The sequence below is a fragment of the Miscanthus floridulus genome, chromosome 2, assembly GCF_019320115.1.
Source record: "Miscanthus floridulus cultivar M001 chromosome 2, ASM1932011v1, whole genome shotgun sequence".
Lineage (NCBI taxonomy): Eukaryota > Viridiplantae > Streptophyta > Magnoliopsida > Poales > Poaceae > Miscanthus > Miscanthus floridulus.
This window is the reverse complement of record NC_089581.1, coordinates 15,581,515-15,596,014: the sequence shown is the minus strand read 5'-3', so window position 1 is coordinate 15,596,014 and position 14,500 is coordinate 15,581,515. Positions and strand designations below refer to the sequence as shown.

The window sequence follows — 14,500 nt, the reverse complement described above, 5'->3', positions numbered from 1 at the left end:
TAGCAGGAATCTGGCTATTCTGAGACATAGGGCCTGACATAGCTGATGCCGCTAGATCTGTATTAAGCTGAACTCGTCCTACCAGATCTGATCGTATCGGTGTAGATTGAATATTAGGTAAGCCTATCGATACTGGAGGAGAAGTAACTTCTGTACCCACAACGGCCGAGGGAGCCGATGGAGTATTAACAGATACCGGTTCTGGTTGATGATAGGCAGGCCCAACATAATGCGGTGCCGTTTGTCCTTCTTTGAGAGTTTGAACCACAGCATTATGAACAGTATTGGACAACACATTGGAATAATTAATTAAAGCATGATTTACTGCAGAATTAACCATCTCTTGAAGTTTACCAGGATTGGAGTCAAAGGTAACCTGCCGAGGCAACGGCAAATCTTGCTTCTGGATGACTTGTCCACTCTTGTTCAGGCTAAACAATTTTAGACAAAGCTGCCTGTATTCTTCTACAGCTTTTTCCATAGCCTGCCTCTGCTCTTCCTTAAGATCTTCTTCTGATACCACGATGATGTTCTCTGAATTGATCTCAGAATTGAACATATTGATCGGATTGATTGGTCCCACCGAGCGTGCCAAACGATGTGTTGATGCAAAAGTGGATCTGCAAACACAAAGGGCTAATACCCGAATCGATATCCAAAGCGTGCCAGTCGATTTGACCTGTTAATCGACAAGGATGAAGATACGAGCACTTTGGTCCTGACAACAGCGATACGCCCGGAAGTCACGGCCAAGAGGTACTCACGCGGAACTCGAGAATCGCCGAAGGTTGCACTGCGATGCAACTCGCCGAATCAATGAGAACTCGTAAAAAGAAAAATGTGCGAATTGACGAAGTCGCCGAAAAGTAAGTAGATGCAAATAGGAGTAAAAATTGGTTTTGATATTGATTGATATATCTTTTACATTGCCCTTCAATCTATATTTATACCCTGATCTAAAGAGACATAACCAAACATAACTAGGACACCAAATCCATACCTAAGGAAATACATGACTCTTACATGAATCATATTCTAATAAATACAGAAAAGGAAATCAACTCCTATCTATTTCCCTGTCCGCCTCAATTACGATGGAAATCTCACCGACCTCCTTTCCATCGGCATACTTCCTGTTTCATCGGCAGTAGTCTTCAAGCCTTCCTTCATCGGCATCGACAATAACACCTCCAACTTCATCGGCAACGCCCGAATCTAAATCAACCTTTCCATCGACCACCACCAGTCATCGGCAACCATCTTTACAAGCTTCATCGGCTGTCAGCGTATACAGTAACTTTCCTCCTACCGATTAGTCCACTCCGATCATTTTGACACGTGCAAAAAACGGTGTCAACAATGTCAAAGTCAGAGCTCCCCCTGAACTGCAAGTCTGCAACCTGCCCAGTTCAGAGTTCAACCCTGGATGTACAAAATTCCATCAGTCCAGCTCTAGCATTATAGGGGCTGTTTGGATGCTGCCCTCGCCTGGACGTGCCTGCCAGACAACTGATCTTAGCCCCAGGCGATCAAAATCGGATGCCTGGGAACGCTGCCTGGCGCTGGAGCTGCCTAGGAGGCAGCATCCAAACAGCCCGTATCTGCATAGGATCATTTTCTTCTCTAACTCCACTAGTCCGAGCTAGTGAGCTAATGCCACTGTGAGGAAGAGTGTGCAACCGGTAGCCCCTGCAGGATCAGATTCCATATAAGACTAAGAATGAACTAGCATCATGCTAATGTGGGATGGTACATGATAGGACTCCTAAATTTCTTGTTTGGTCTGAGGAATTGGATGTGTTGATCCATCACTACTTTCTCATAAGCACTTATAGTATAAACATGAAGGACCGAGTCATCCCGCAGAAATTCTCATGATGGATCATTTCATCTAGGCCAACTCCTCAAACCAAACACAACTTTAGAGAATACAGAGTACACAAGAGTTTGTGAGAATGTCAGTAAAAACATTTTTGATATGAATAGTCTAGCAATAAAATGATTACCCCATATTTTTGCATTCCAAGGAGGAGAAGTGTGCTTGAGCCAGTGATGTGAACCCCCACCCACAAAGGTATGTGGAACAAGAGGTTGAAAGCAAAAGCTATTCCAATAACTGAAAAATGGTAACATTTGTAAGAAGCAAACGGTCAAATAAATGTGAAAACCAATTGAGTTCTATATATTGGCAAAAACAATTATTGATTAATTTTCATTCCTTAGTTTTACAGTAATAAACAGTGGACCAAATGAATTGGAAATTAGCAAGAAGAACAAATCAGTCAGTTTAGCTTTGGCATTAAGAATTAGTCTACAACAACACTGAATCCTCTTTTATTGTATCCATATATGGTCATTAATATAATACACGATCAGCCGAAAATCAAACATAGCAGTTTAACAATATTTTTTTATGCAAGATTATCAAGAAATGATCTTAACCTTCTGGGATATCTGCAGCAATCACAGCTAACTCTTCTAGCAGCCATAGGTAGATTCTCACCCATGCTGGATATTCCGTCTTGCATAGCTCGGCAAGATGCCGCCCTGAGTCAGTGAACAGTCATCAATTCCAATTGACGTGAGAGAGTGTACTCCTAAGCATAATATATACTAGTTCTCTATAAAATACCTGTCACTACTCCAAGATTAGCAGATAGTGACTGAATAATTAACGCGAAGATGAGGCCAATCAAGGTCACCCAGAGGAGCTATAAATGAGCAAATTAAAAAAATGACAAAAAGGAGCAAAGTAGTTAGTTTTGGTTTGCATTATGCAAGAAATGTTGCTTGCAAGGGTGAATATGGCGTGATTTAACAAAGATCTGAAAGTGTACCTCATATCTGTGATCTGCACCAACTTGCAAATCTGTTCCCACTGTTCAAATTTAACAAGCATCAATACTGTGCGATATAGAGAACAGAGATAGAGGAAGAAATGGTGCACAGCGTACAGTTTCCGGGATCAAGGTAGGCCAAACAGACCATAAATCCTAGGCCAACGTGGTACAAGAACCTTTTCCATGTTGTGCCCTGTGTTACACAGCACCATGGAATTAGCAAGTATATTTATCCTCCAGTAATCAAAAGCATGAGGCACACCAAAGGACAAAGGGTAGTACATTTTTTTATCTAACCCATAGGAGAGCTATGTATCATTTCACTAGAAGAACAAAAGAAGAACAGAACACACACACAAAAATGAAATGTTTAAGATTATCAACGCCTCTGTTGTCATACGAAGATCATGTAACCAGTGCAGAAAGAATACAAATTGAGATTTTGTTCTTTTTAGTTTTGCAACGCAAGGAAGTCGAGTCGAGTCACACCAAAGAGGCAAGAACTTTGACTGAAACAGAAACAGTGAAACAGGAACAGATATTTGTATAACAAACATGATAAAAAAACATTATGTGGTACTATTCATCTCTCCTTGAAATGCAAGTTACTATACCTGATTAAATTTAGTGAGTTGATCCACGGCGTCATTACCAACCAATGCTTCTCCAACAAATAAAACCAGGTCCGAGCTATCGAGATTGATTAGCTTGGAGAGCACTCTCATGAGTGGCTCATTGTCCTGACAGATTCAATTAGACAAAGACTTCACGTAAACTTCAAAATATAAAGACTATATCCTCCTATATAGAGACAAAAAGAAGTTACCCTCTAGTACAGAGACCAAATCCCAGCATGATGAATAAGAATCCTGAAAGGAGAGCAACACTTCCAAGTTGATCCTGCAGAGCAAGGAATATGGTCTTAAAAAATTACAAAACACAAATATGAAAATTGCAATGTTCGATACTTGCAATTTACATTATTGGTGACTGCAATTTCACAAGCCAAACTGTCAGACAACAAATACAGAGGACTAGCTCTACTAAGGTAATAACATTCAAATACTAAAACTGTGCAAGCTGATTCATCATAATAATGAAATGTCTTGAAAGCTCAATGCAAGGACAAGTTATGGATGAACTTATATTTGTGACGGGAGGAAATATTAAAATCCACCACAATAGCAAAGCCAGCTTCAATAAACAAGTGTATTCAGGTTTTCATTCTTACTGCAAAGATAATCAACATGCTGAAATGCCAGAACGCTGACCCAGAGCTCACTTAGCCAGCTTGGTGGCACATAAATCAGATCCAAATTTTGACAAATCACATAATTTCAACGGATACAGGGATGATAGCTTTTGGCAATAATAAAATCACATAATAAAGACACAATTTTTATTCTACGCAAGCACAAGCACAAATACAACATTACAAGAGATAAATTTTTTTCTATGGAAGAACAATTTACAAAAAAATTTCCCATAACCAAGATAAATCACAGATTACAAGAGAAAATAATTTTCTATGGAAGGACAATTTACAAAATCTTTTCTCAATACTAGCACAATCACATATTACAAAAGACAATTATTTTCTATAGAAGGACAATTTACAAAAGTTTTTTCCAAAACCAGTACAATCACAGATTACAAGAGATAGGAGGCCGGAGAAGCGGGCAGGTTGAAGGATCAGTTGAGAGAATAATTAGACGCTAAGAACAAGAACCAGAAGTAAACATGGTGCGACACTATAAGCCAGAGAAGCGGCTGAAAGGAATGACAAGGTCAAAACAACAACGAAATAATGTAGCAGATTACAAAAATTAATGTAATTATTAACAGGACCATAGGAAGAGATAGTTAACAGTCAATGTGACTCAAAATGGCCAAAACAATATTACCTAAAGTCACTGGAATTTGGATACATAACTAGACAGAAAAAAATTCAAATCCACTCAAGATCAGCAAAAGATTAAAAAAAAGCTCCTCAAGAGGAGAGCCTTTAATAATCCGGATAAGACACATGACTAAAAAGCCATAAATAGGTGCTTTTTTTTCTAATGCAGCACAAGTAAGTGTAGTTGTCGATCTAGCAATGCTCAGGACTATAAGAAACCATATTGTCACATGCCATCTAGCTATGCTCGAAAAAGAAAGTATATAATACTACGACTACAAAATACTGATACCTGTTTAGAAAAGAACAAGTGAAGCTCTGCATTCAGTTTAAAAAAGAACAGAGAGCCGGTCGGGTCTACAACAAATGGATGCAAACGGTCACAGCATCTAACCCAACTGCCATTCTTGTACGTATTCATTTTGGAGCAAAGATGATGAGTGAGTGCTTTGCTGTTTTGCATTGGAAACAAATTCAGAATGTACAGAGTACATTTAAAGATGAAGGTTTATTAATTTGGTGAATTTGGGTTGAGCTGTACAATGTAGGATATTGTGTTTCAGAAAGAATGCATACATAGGTTACAGAACCGGATAGAAGTTCAGTATGATAGTGTAAACAAAGAGCATCGGGTACTTAGGTTCTTATTGACGCTAAACTGTCCTTATGAGGTCCATCTCGTGTTTCTTGTGAAATTCTATGTTCTATTACAAAGTGGGTGCGTGCTATTTTCCAAAAAATTTCTAATCAAAATATCCAGCACAAAATAATGAATATGGGATATTCAGTTTAGTGTCCATGAATTTTGACATGACTAGAAAAAATTGAAAACTCTAGCAGGCATATAGATCTAATATATAACCCTGTCCTTAAAACTGACAGATAAGTGAAGGTTCCAAAAATACCCAAAATGCATAAATTAAGAACTTATTAATGATAGCCACAAGCAACGTTTGTTAGAAAATAACACAACTGACTCAACCCGACTGAAATGCATGGAAACACATGCAAACTGACAAGGACAGGGGAAATTCTAATTGAAGCTTCCAAGGCCATGACATGAAAGCCATATCCTGAATTCTCATAGGAAATAGTAATTTTAAGAATCTCAAACGTATGATTTCCCTAGAATGGTGGAGGATCACAAATCCATGACAATTCACCCATGAGAACCATATCCACAATCACATTGTGTTAAAAAAGCATATTAACACCACGAAGTGCCAACTTCCCATAGAACTAATTATAGGCCTATTCCTATTTATAGGGAAAACTGCACATGCTGGAGCAGCATGTGAACAACCATTCAACTGCATTAGGTAATTCAAACCAAATGGAAAAGAGAGAAATGAACTACAAGATCCTTCCCTCCGTCCTCCCTACCTGTCTGCTTGCTTTGCTTCCCCTAGGCTGCAAAATCCCCAAGCATCTCAGCATCCCCATATCAGCGGCAGCAGACTCGTCAACACTACCCAAACACAGCCCACCAGACTGAACAGAAGCACATCGGCAGTTCGTATAATTCTCCACTCACCATTTCGCCATTCCGACGAATCCCCCACCACAAAAGGCAAATCCCCCATGCAACCTAGAGAGACAACACCGGATCTACTAAACTAAGCCATGCAATCCCAGATACCATGGCCCCAAAGTTTCACTGAGCTAAGCCAACTCCATCCTCCATGGAATCGAACCACAGATACATCCGGTCATCCAGACACCATGAAATCCAATCGACCAACTATAGAACCAGATCCAGTAGAAACACCTGAGATAAATCCAAAACAAGATAGGGATTCGCGAGTCAGGGTACCTGATGACCTCTACCAATGGCGGCCGTGACTGAGCCTCCAAAATCGGCGAGGAGAGGCTTCGGCGCGCCTAAACGGAGAGGAGCACGGAGATGGATAGAGGAATCGCCCCCTCCGCCGCAAAGAGCTCCACCAAAAACACCGAGTCCCTTCCTGTCTGTGTACGGTGTCCTATGACTCCTATCTGGGCGGTGGGCGATAGCGGGTGTGTTCTCCAATCCTGAACCCGATAACGAGGACGGACCCGACAAGGCGAAAACAGCCACAGCTGGACCCGATACGAAGGACCACACGTCGACTGAAGGATGAGCCTGATTTCAGTCGACAGATGGATAGGAAAAGTGAAAAACTAAACGTGCATCATTTGTGGCTTCCGCCTGCACACCTCGCCCGCACGGCACACACCCCACCCACCCGCCCACCTTTCCCTCCCTCCCTCCCTCCCTCTCCGGCGACAACCTCACCGGCGAGCACCTCCTGCGCCCGCGCCCACCGCCTCCCTGCGCACGGCCATGGAGGATCTGACGACGGATCTACACCAGGTAGGCCTCCTCCTCCTCCTCTCTCTCTCTCTCTCCTCCTCCCTGATCTGCTTTTCTAGGGTTCCGGCGAGCTCTTCCCTTATCTTCCCCAACTCTGGCAGGTATAGAAGGGGCCGTCCTGGGGGAGGAAGGTCGGCCAGGCGGTGAGGGATGGCTCGCGGGCGGTTTAGGGGAGTGGGTGGCGGCGGCGGTAGGCGAGGGGAGAGGGAAAGAAGGTGGCGCCGTGGGTGAGCTAGGGTTTTGCCCGAACCCTATCTCACCGCGGCAGGGCAGTGGCAGTGGCGGCGGCGAGGGCGAGGGCGCCAGAGTCGGGGAAGAAGAGTTGTTGTGTGTGTGTGTGTGTGTGTTTTGTCACTAAAAACTATTGTGCGAGGGGTGTTTTGATGATCTTGATGATTGTGGTCCCACCGAGCGTACTAGAAAATGTGTCGACGCGAAAATTTGATCACCGCGCAGGACACACAACCAGCCTGGGAGCTCTGCTTTGCGCACCAAACTTCCAAATCCTGCACGCGCACGCTCTAGCAGCGCCCATATAATAATTTATTTATTGTATCATGTTTATGCCAATAATAATAAGCTACTTTCTCCGTTCTAAATTATAAGTAGTTCTTGTTTTTTTTAAGTATATAGTTTTTGCTACGTATCTATATATACATTATGTCCTAATATACACTAAAAGGCATGCATCTACTTGAAAAAAGGGAGAGTACTTTCACCATTTCTTAGCAGGTTGAATTGACTTTTAGGCCTACGTGGTTGGAAAAAAAAATTAATGGATACTCTCTTCATTCTAAGGCTGTCTCAAACAGGAGACCCACTGCGGAACCAAAATTCAAAATAGGTCTTCAACACAATACCTATAGCCTCAAACAGGGGTACCTATATGGAAGACTAATTTTTGGTGCCAGGAGAGGCATAATCCAAATCTGAATATCCTCGCTCCTGGAGACCCATTTGCAAGAAAATGTTGTCTTTTGAGTCTTGTTGTTGGAGAAGATAAAAATATGTATTGAACTCTTTGCCTATAGCGCTACCCAAAGGACGAATGAGTCTTGTATTTTGGGTCACGATTGTTGTAGACAGTCTAAGTTATAAGAAATTTTGGTTTTTGTAGATATACAGTATTTTTGCACTTAAATACATTATATAGCAAAAGCAATATATCATGAAAAGTAAAATATTTTATAATTTGAAATTGAGAGAGTGGTAGTGAGACGTGTGTCCATGCATAACATATGAGTTTTTTTTTTCGAACTACTCATTTTACGTTTTTATAATACTCTCATGCAATAGATGGATAATTGCCGCTTACCTACCGATTTTTCTTTCGCTTTCGGTGGGATAATTGCCCCTTTCATCTGAATTATAAAGTAGGCCGCTTGTGTCAGGATCAGTTAAATAAAGTTTTGTTTTTGTAATGTTGTCCTTTTCCATGTTATCCAGCGCATGTCATATAGCTCGAGATCTTCGGATCTCCGTTTTCATGCTGTTTTTCTGAATCGATGATGTATGGCCTTTTGTTTCTTTGCGCAACTTGAACGAGTATCACTCGCAGGCATCTTGGTTCCGTTCCAAGATCAAAGCTCCCCACCTTTTCCCATGGTCATGGCGGCACCACGCGTCCTAGTCCTGCCTTACCCCGCGCAGGGCCATGTCATCCCTATGATGGAGCTCTCCCACTGCCTCGTCGAGCACGGCGTCAAGGTCACCTTCGTGAACACCGAGCTAAACCACGGTCTCATTCTCGGTGCCTTGGCCACCGGGGACAGCGAACCCGGCGGCGTCGACATGATGTCCATACCAGATAGCCTGGGCTCCGGCGAAGACCGGAAGGACCTCGCCCGTCTCACCGACTCGTTCTCGAAGGTCATGCCCGGCGAGCTGGAGAAGCTCATTGCCAGCATCAATGCCGCCGATGAGCGGCGAGAGCTCGAGAAGGTCAGCTGGTTGATCGCCGACGTGAACATGGCGTGGGCCTTCCCCGTGGCGAAGAAGCACGGCCTCCGGACCGCCGGGTTCTGCCCGTCGTCGGCGGCGATGTTCGCGACGAGGATCAAAATTCCTGAGATGGTACGCGACGGCGTTCTCGACGAGAGAGGCTGGCCCAAGCGGCGCGGCACGTTTCGGCTGGCTCCGGCGATGCCGGCCATCGACACGTCGGAGTTCTCGTGGAACCGCGCCGGCGACGCCAAGGGCCAGCCAATCATCTTCCAGCTGATCCACCGGAACAACGCGGCCACGCACCTCGCCGAGACCATCGTCTGCAACTCCGTCCAGGAGCTCGAGCCCGGGGCCTTGGCGCTGTTCCCCGGCGTCCTCCCTGTGGGCCCGCTCTCGGTCTCCTCCGACAAGCCGGCCGGCAGCTTCTGGGCCGAGGACGCCTCCTGCGCCGCGTGGCTGGACGCGCAGCCGGCCAGCTCCGTCGTGTACGTCGCGTTCGGCAGCCTCGCCGCCTACGACGCCGCGCAGCTAGTCGAGCTGGCCGAGGGGCTGCTGCTGACCTCCCGGCCGTTCCTGTGGGTGGTCAGGCCAGGGTCGGCTGGGGACCAGCTCCTTGAGCAGCTCCGCCGCCGCGCCGCGCCGCGCGGGCGCGTGGTGAGCTGGTGCCCGCAGCAGAGCGTGCTGGCGCACCCCGCGGTCGCCTGCTTCCTGACGCACTGCGGCTGGAACTCGACGATGGAGGCGGTGCGGAGCGGCGTGCCGCTCCTGTGCTGGCCCTACTTCACCGACCAGTTCCTGAACCAGAGCTACATCTGCGACGTGTGGGGGACGGGGCTGAAGGTGCCATTGCCGCCAGCGGCGGCGGCGACACACGGAACGGGGCTCGTGGGGAGAGAAGTTGTTCGGGACAAGATCGAGGAGCTGCTCGGCGACAATGAGACGAAGGTGAGGACGCTGGCGCTGCGGGATCTCGCCCGCCGGGCAGTCGGCAATGGCGGGTCGTCGCGCCAGAATCTCAGGTGGTTCTTGGATCTTGTGCGAGGAGTGGAGAGCTAAAGCTGAAATTTTGGGGCGAGTGGTGTTGGTGTTCACGAATCGCGACGACTTGCAGGACACAGTACTGTGGGAGAATGAATGAAACACCATAAAAGTCTGCACCGTGAAAATTCTCTGCTTCGAAGTTCTGAAAAATCTGTACAATAATATTTTGATTAAAATTGTAAGCATCTTCTCAACTGAATGGCAGTTAAGATCTTTGAGCTTATCGGCTGAGGAAGAAAATTAGCAGCAGGATTGCGCCACCACAGGGCCTCGTGGTCGGTCGCTGGTCGCTCAAAGCTCGCCGGACGGACGACGCCCTTGCCCGCGCAAGCGCAAGGACGCTGTCCGTCTGTGGGTCGCTGGCCCTTTCTGTGGCACGAACGGTGGACTACAACCACCGGAACCACTCTAGCACCGTGACATCTAAATTCTAAACCTCTAGCACTTGTGTTCATCGATTACCAAAATCCTAAATCACCAAATTGAGTCTTAGATGCCTTCATTTGGGCATTGAATATTTGGTTTAATCTTGTTAGACCATCACAAAAATCAAACGATGAGTTATCTTTTTTCGGTCAATATGGTAATTTTTAGACCCTCTCAGCGAGCTCCTTTTAATATTGTTGTAATAATATAATAGAATATCGTTCGACACAGCTCTAACTTTTTGCTACATTGCATTGAGGAGCTGGTGAAGGCACTTGCAGCCCTCGAACCACCATCACTGTTGGGTTGGCCTCTAGAGCCATTGTGAATTGGTTCCCTAGCCCAATAAACATGTGAGTAGCGAGTACGCCGCTCCACCCATAGCCCGCCCACCCACCTTAAACCTCTCATCTCGTTCACCATCCCCTAACCTCTCGTCAGATAATGATATAGATCCCACCAATCGCCTCTCGACACCTGGTCGCACGCTCGCAACCCGTGTGTTGGAGCACGCGTCGAATTAGGATTTTGTTCATAGCCCGCCCGCCCACCTCAAACCTCTCATCTTGTTAGCTTTTTCCTAACCTCTCGTCAAATTCTACCAATCGTCTCTCGACACCAGCTCACACGCACTCAAGTGAGCTAGAGCAAGGGTGTCGAATTATGATTGTGTGGACCATATACGTCGAGCAAAAATCAGGTCCATTCCACAAAACAATTATATATGTGTGTGTGAGCTCGTGAAGAAAAAAAAAAGCTAAGCACATCATATAGTGTGCTACTTGAAATAATAGCTTTTTGTAATCAGTCGGCGTGTTCGCTGGTTGGTTTCTGGGCTGGCTGGTGCTGGTTTGTTGTGAGAGAAAAACACTGTTGGCTGGTTAAATAAGCCTGGCTGAAACCAACAAGCGAACAGGGTGAGTATTGATAATTGCTTACCACGGGGGCCTCGTGGTGAATCAGTAATCCCGAGGGCTGGTTATCTGAACACGAATCCAACCTCAGCCACGCGGTGTGGTACTAAACAAATCAAGTTTGGAGCTAAAAAAAAAACAAATCAAGTTTGGACACCACCCACGTCCACGTGGCCAACAGCGTAAGGACTGCCCCCACCGTTTATTGTTGGCCCAGTGGCCAAGATTTCGATGTCCCATCCAACCCATTTTATTTTGATTATCGGCCATCAAAGTTGCCCATCATCAGCCGAAACAAAGGTTACAACATCAGCGAATTTGGCTACAGAGGTGACTGGTATGGTATATCACAAGACATGTTCAAAGTATTCACAATCTTCCGGGGCAACAGTTGTGTGGCACCACCGCACCAGTCGCCTCTATTTCACAAAACGTGGTTACTGTTGATTCAAAACTAGCATGACCGCCCTAGTTTTGGGCAAATTTTCTGCGTCCACCAGTTCACGTGTTCCATCATTTGTTCTTTTACTTCAGTCCAGACCGCAATGAAATGCAGATCACTCGCGAAGGAGATCGACGAACCTATTGAAATTCTCATGCGAGGAGCCGCCCTCACGGACGCACCTGCAAGCAGCATCCTTCAGCAGCCGTGCCCTGTCCGAGATCCCCGCGTCGCCGGCAACTTGATCCACCTTGCTGCTCACCTCCTCCTTGGACACCGCAAAGCCGGTCCTCCAGATGTCGCAGATGTAGCTCCGGTTCGCGAACTGGTCGACAAAGTATGGCCAGCACAGGAAGGGCACGCCGTTCCTCACCCCTTCCATCGTCCAGTTCCACCCGCAGTGCGACACGAAGCATGCCACCGCACGGTGCGCCAGGACCTTCTGCTGGGGGCACCAGCTGACCACCACGCCCCTGCCGGCGACGCGGCCCTGGAACTCGTCGAACCACGCCTTGCTCAGGCCGCCGCCGGTCGTGAAGTCCGGTCGCACCACCCAGAGGAACGGCCTGCCGGTGAGCTCCAGCCCCAGCGCAAGCTCCTCGAACTGCCGCGGGTTGAAGATGGCGAAGCTGCCGAACGCTTATAAGCCATGTCGTGCCAGCGTTCCTGCTCGCTCGTAATCACTTTATTTATTTTTTTCCTAATATATTCAGCGGGGGGCAAAAACCCCTCCTGTTCATTCAAAAAAAAAAATCACCCTGCCTTCAAATGGCTTTGGAGAAGTCAGTGCCAACCCAAGCATAAAGTTTTCTTCTGGTTGTTGATCAAGGACAGGCTGAGTACCAAAAATATTTTGGAACATGCATTTGGATTCTCATAACTATGTCCTAAGCAACCTTCTGACCGAGGAAACAGTGGATCACCTCTTCATCAATTGTCCATTTGCAAGAATGTGCTGGGATATGCTAAACATTGACATCCCAATTAATTGTAGTTCCCAGAACTGACCACCAATATGAGAACACAGGTGAACACCCCTTTCTTCATGGAAGCCATAATACTGATGTGTTGGACTATTTGGACAGCAAGGAATGATCTTTTCTTCAAGGGCATCACAATGAACCTGACTGACTGCCGAAGGGTTTTCTTCAAAGAACTAAGACTCCTGCAGTTTAGAATAAGACAAGACAAGAAGACCAATTCTCATCATGGATACAAAATCTGGAGCTAATAGTTGCCTAGAGTTGATTTTATTTGTTTCTTTCTTTGTTTCCTAGGCTTCTTACCTCTGTTTCCCTCTCTACTTTTTGTATGCTCTCGCTACTTTTATTTTTAAATAAAATTACTGTAGGAGCTTAGGCCCGTCCAGATTTCTCAAAAAAAAAACATTGGGGGTAGCTCTGACAGAGCAAGTCATCAACCGGTAACTCTTCATCAAGGACTTGGTCGATGGCTGGGAGCTACGTATTGGTAACTCTGATCTCTTCATCTGGAGGTGGTCAAACGATCTGCAGTACTCGGCTTCTATAACTGCCGATTTACCTCGTGTTCACTTGGCTTATAAGCGATGGACGAGGCGGTGCGATAGCTCCATGAGCGGCGTGACGTGGCCCTGCGCCGGCAACGGCAGGACCATGACGTGAGGCGCCGCAGTGGCCGTGCCCGTGGCCATCGGTTGCTAGCTCGCTCGCCCTCTCCATAACCTCCCTCCGCGGCAAGAAGGCAGCTGGTTGACTGGCTGTGCGGCGGTGCAGGTACGCCGGTCGGCCGAGGTGTGCTTCTCTTTGCAGTGCAGCGTGAGTGCGTGACAACACGACAGGCAGAGTTATTGTCTGGCCATATCTACCGTCGGCTGTCGTAAACAATCGTAAATTTCTAGCCAGAACAATATACTTTTTCACGAACCAGCAACAATACGAACCAGACAACCGAGTAGGCTGCATAAACCTTATTTTCGTAGACCATCTACGATCTACAATAATAAACCTTATTTTCGTAAACTAAAGCTGAACCCTCGCGAGGCCACGTCTCCCGTTACTGTTGCACGCACTGTGCGCTCTTTTCTTGCTCTTTCCTGACCACGCGCTCCTGCAATCCATCAGCTGTCTTCCCTATCCTGCTGCCACCTCCACCGCAGAGCCCTCCGCCAGCCCAAATGCCGCCCTCTTATCCATAAAAAAGCGTCCTCCTCGCCAGGGACATCACCAGAGTGTTTGGCTGACATTAAATTTATATTGCAGTAGCCGAAAAATACTATTTATGTTAAAATTTGATGAGAGAAAAACACAGATCCGACTAAAAAAAAGGCTAGCCAGCCAGCCAAAGCTGCCAGCCGAACACGCTCCACAGAGAGTGGAAGCATCTGGGTGCCGTCGACCACCGATTTACGTCAGGTTCGCTTGGCTTACGAGCGGTATTTTTTAAGCTAATGAACAGTATTTCTCTCTCACAATAAATCAGTCAACAATACTCTTAGCCATGGCTTATCAGCCAAGCGAACAGGACATTAGCCCATTGAGTGGTAGTTCCAGGTATTTTCCCCTCTTCATTTTGGTGTTTGCCTGTGCCTCAATCTGTACATTAGCAGAGTGCCGTTCATGGGTGCCAGGTTTTTTTTGGATCCTTGGTTGCTTTACTGGA

The 14,500-nt window shown here is 46.2% G+C and overlaps 3 protein-coding genes across 3 annotated transcripts; 1 reads left to right on the top strand and 2 right to left on the bottom strand.

Annotated features, from left to right (window-relative positions):
* Nucleotides 1-1,958: 1,958 nt before the first annotated feature.
* On the bottom strand, nt 1,959-6,285 carry LOC136536139 (metal transporter Nramp1-like). Its single transcript, XM_066528533.1, has 8 exons — nt 6,275-6,285; nt 3,677-3,740; nt 3,455-3,580; nt 2,955-3,033; nt 2,838-2,878; nt 2,633-2,711; nt 2,443-2,547; nt 1,959-2,116 (listed from the first exon to the last, which is right to left on the bottom strand). The coding sequence occupies exons 1-8, from the start codon at nt 6,283-6,285 to the stop codon at nt 1,959-1,961; spliced, it is 663 nt and encodes a 220-aa protein (XP_066384630.1).
* Nucleotides 6,286-8,589: 2,304 nt separating this feature from the next.
* LOC136517940 (UDP-glycosyltransferase 83A1-like) lies at nt 8,590-10,301 on the top strand. The gene has a single exon (XM_066511599.1). It carries the CDS (start codon nt 8,606-8,608, stop codon nt 10,091-10,093), a length of 1,488 nt encoding a protein of 495 aa, XP_066367696.1. The 5' UTR covers nt 8,590-8,605; the 3' UTR covers nt 10,094-10,301.
* A 1,453-nt stretch (nt 10,302-11,754) lies between these two features.
* LOC136536138 (UDP-glycosyltransferase 83A1-like) lies at nt 11,755-13,532 on the bottom strand. The gene is made up of 2 exons (XM_066528532.1): nt 13,427-13,532; nt 11,755-12,499 (listed from the first exon to the last, which is right to left on the bottom strand). Exons 1-2 carry the CDS (start codon nt 13,530-13,532, stop codon nt 11,976-11,978), a joined length of 630 nt encoding a protein of 209 aa, XP_066384629.1. The 3' UTR covers nt 11,755-11,975.
* Nucleotides 13,533-14,500: the final 968 nt, after the last annotated feature.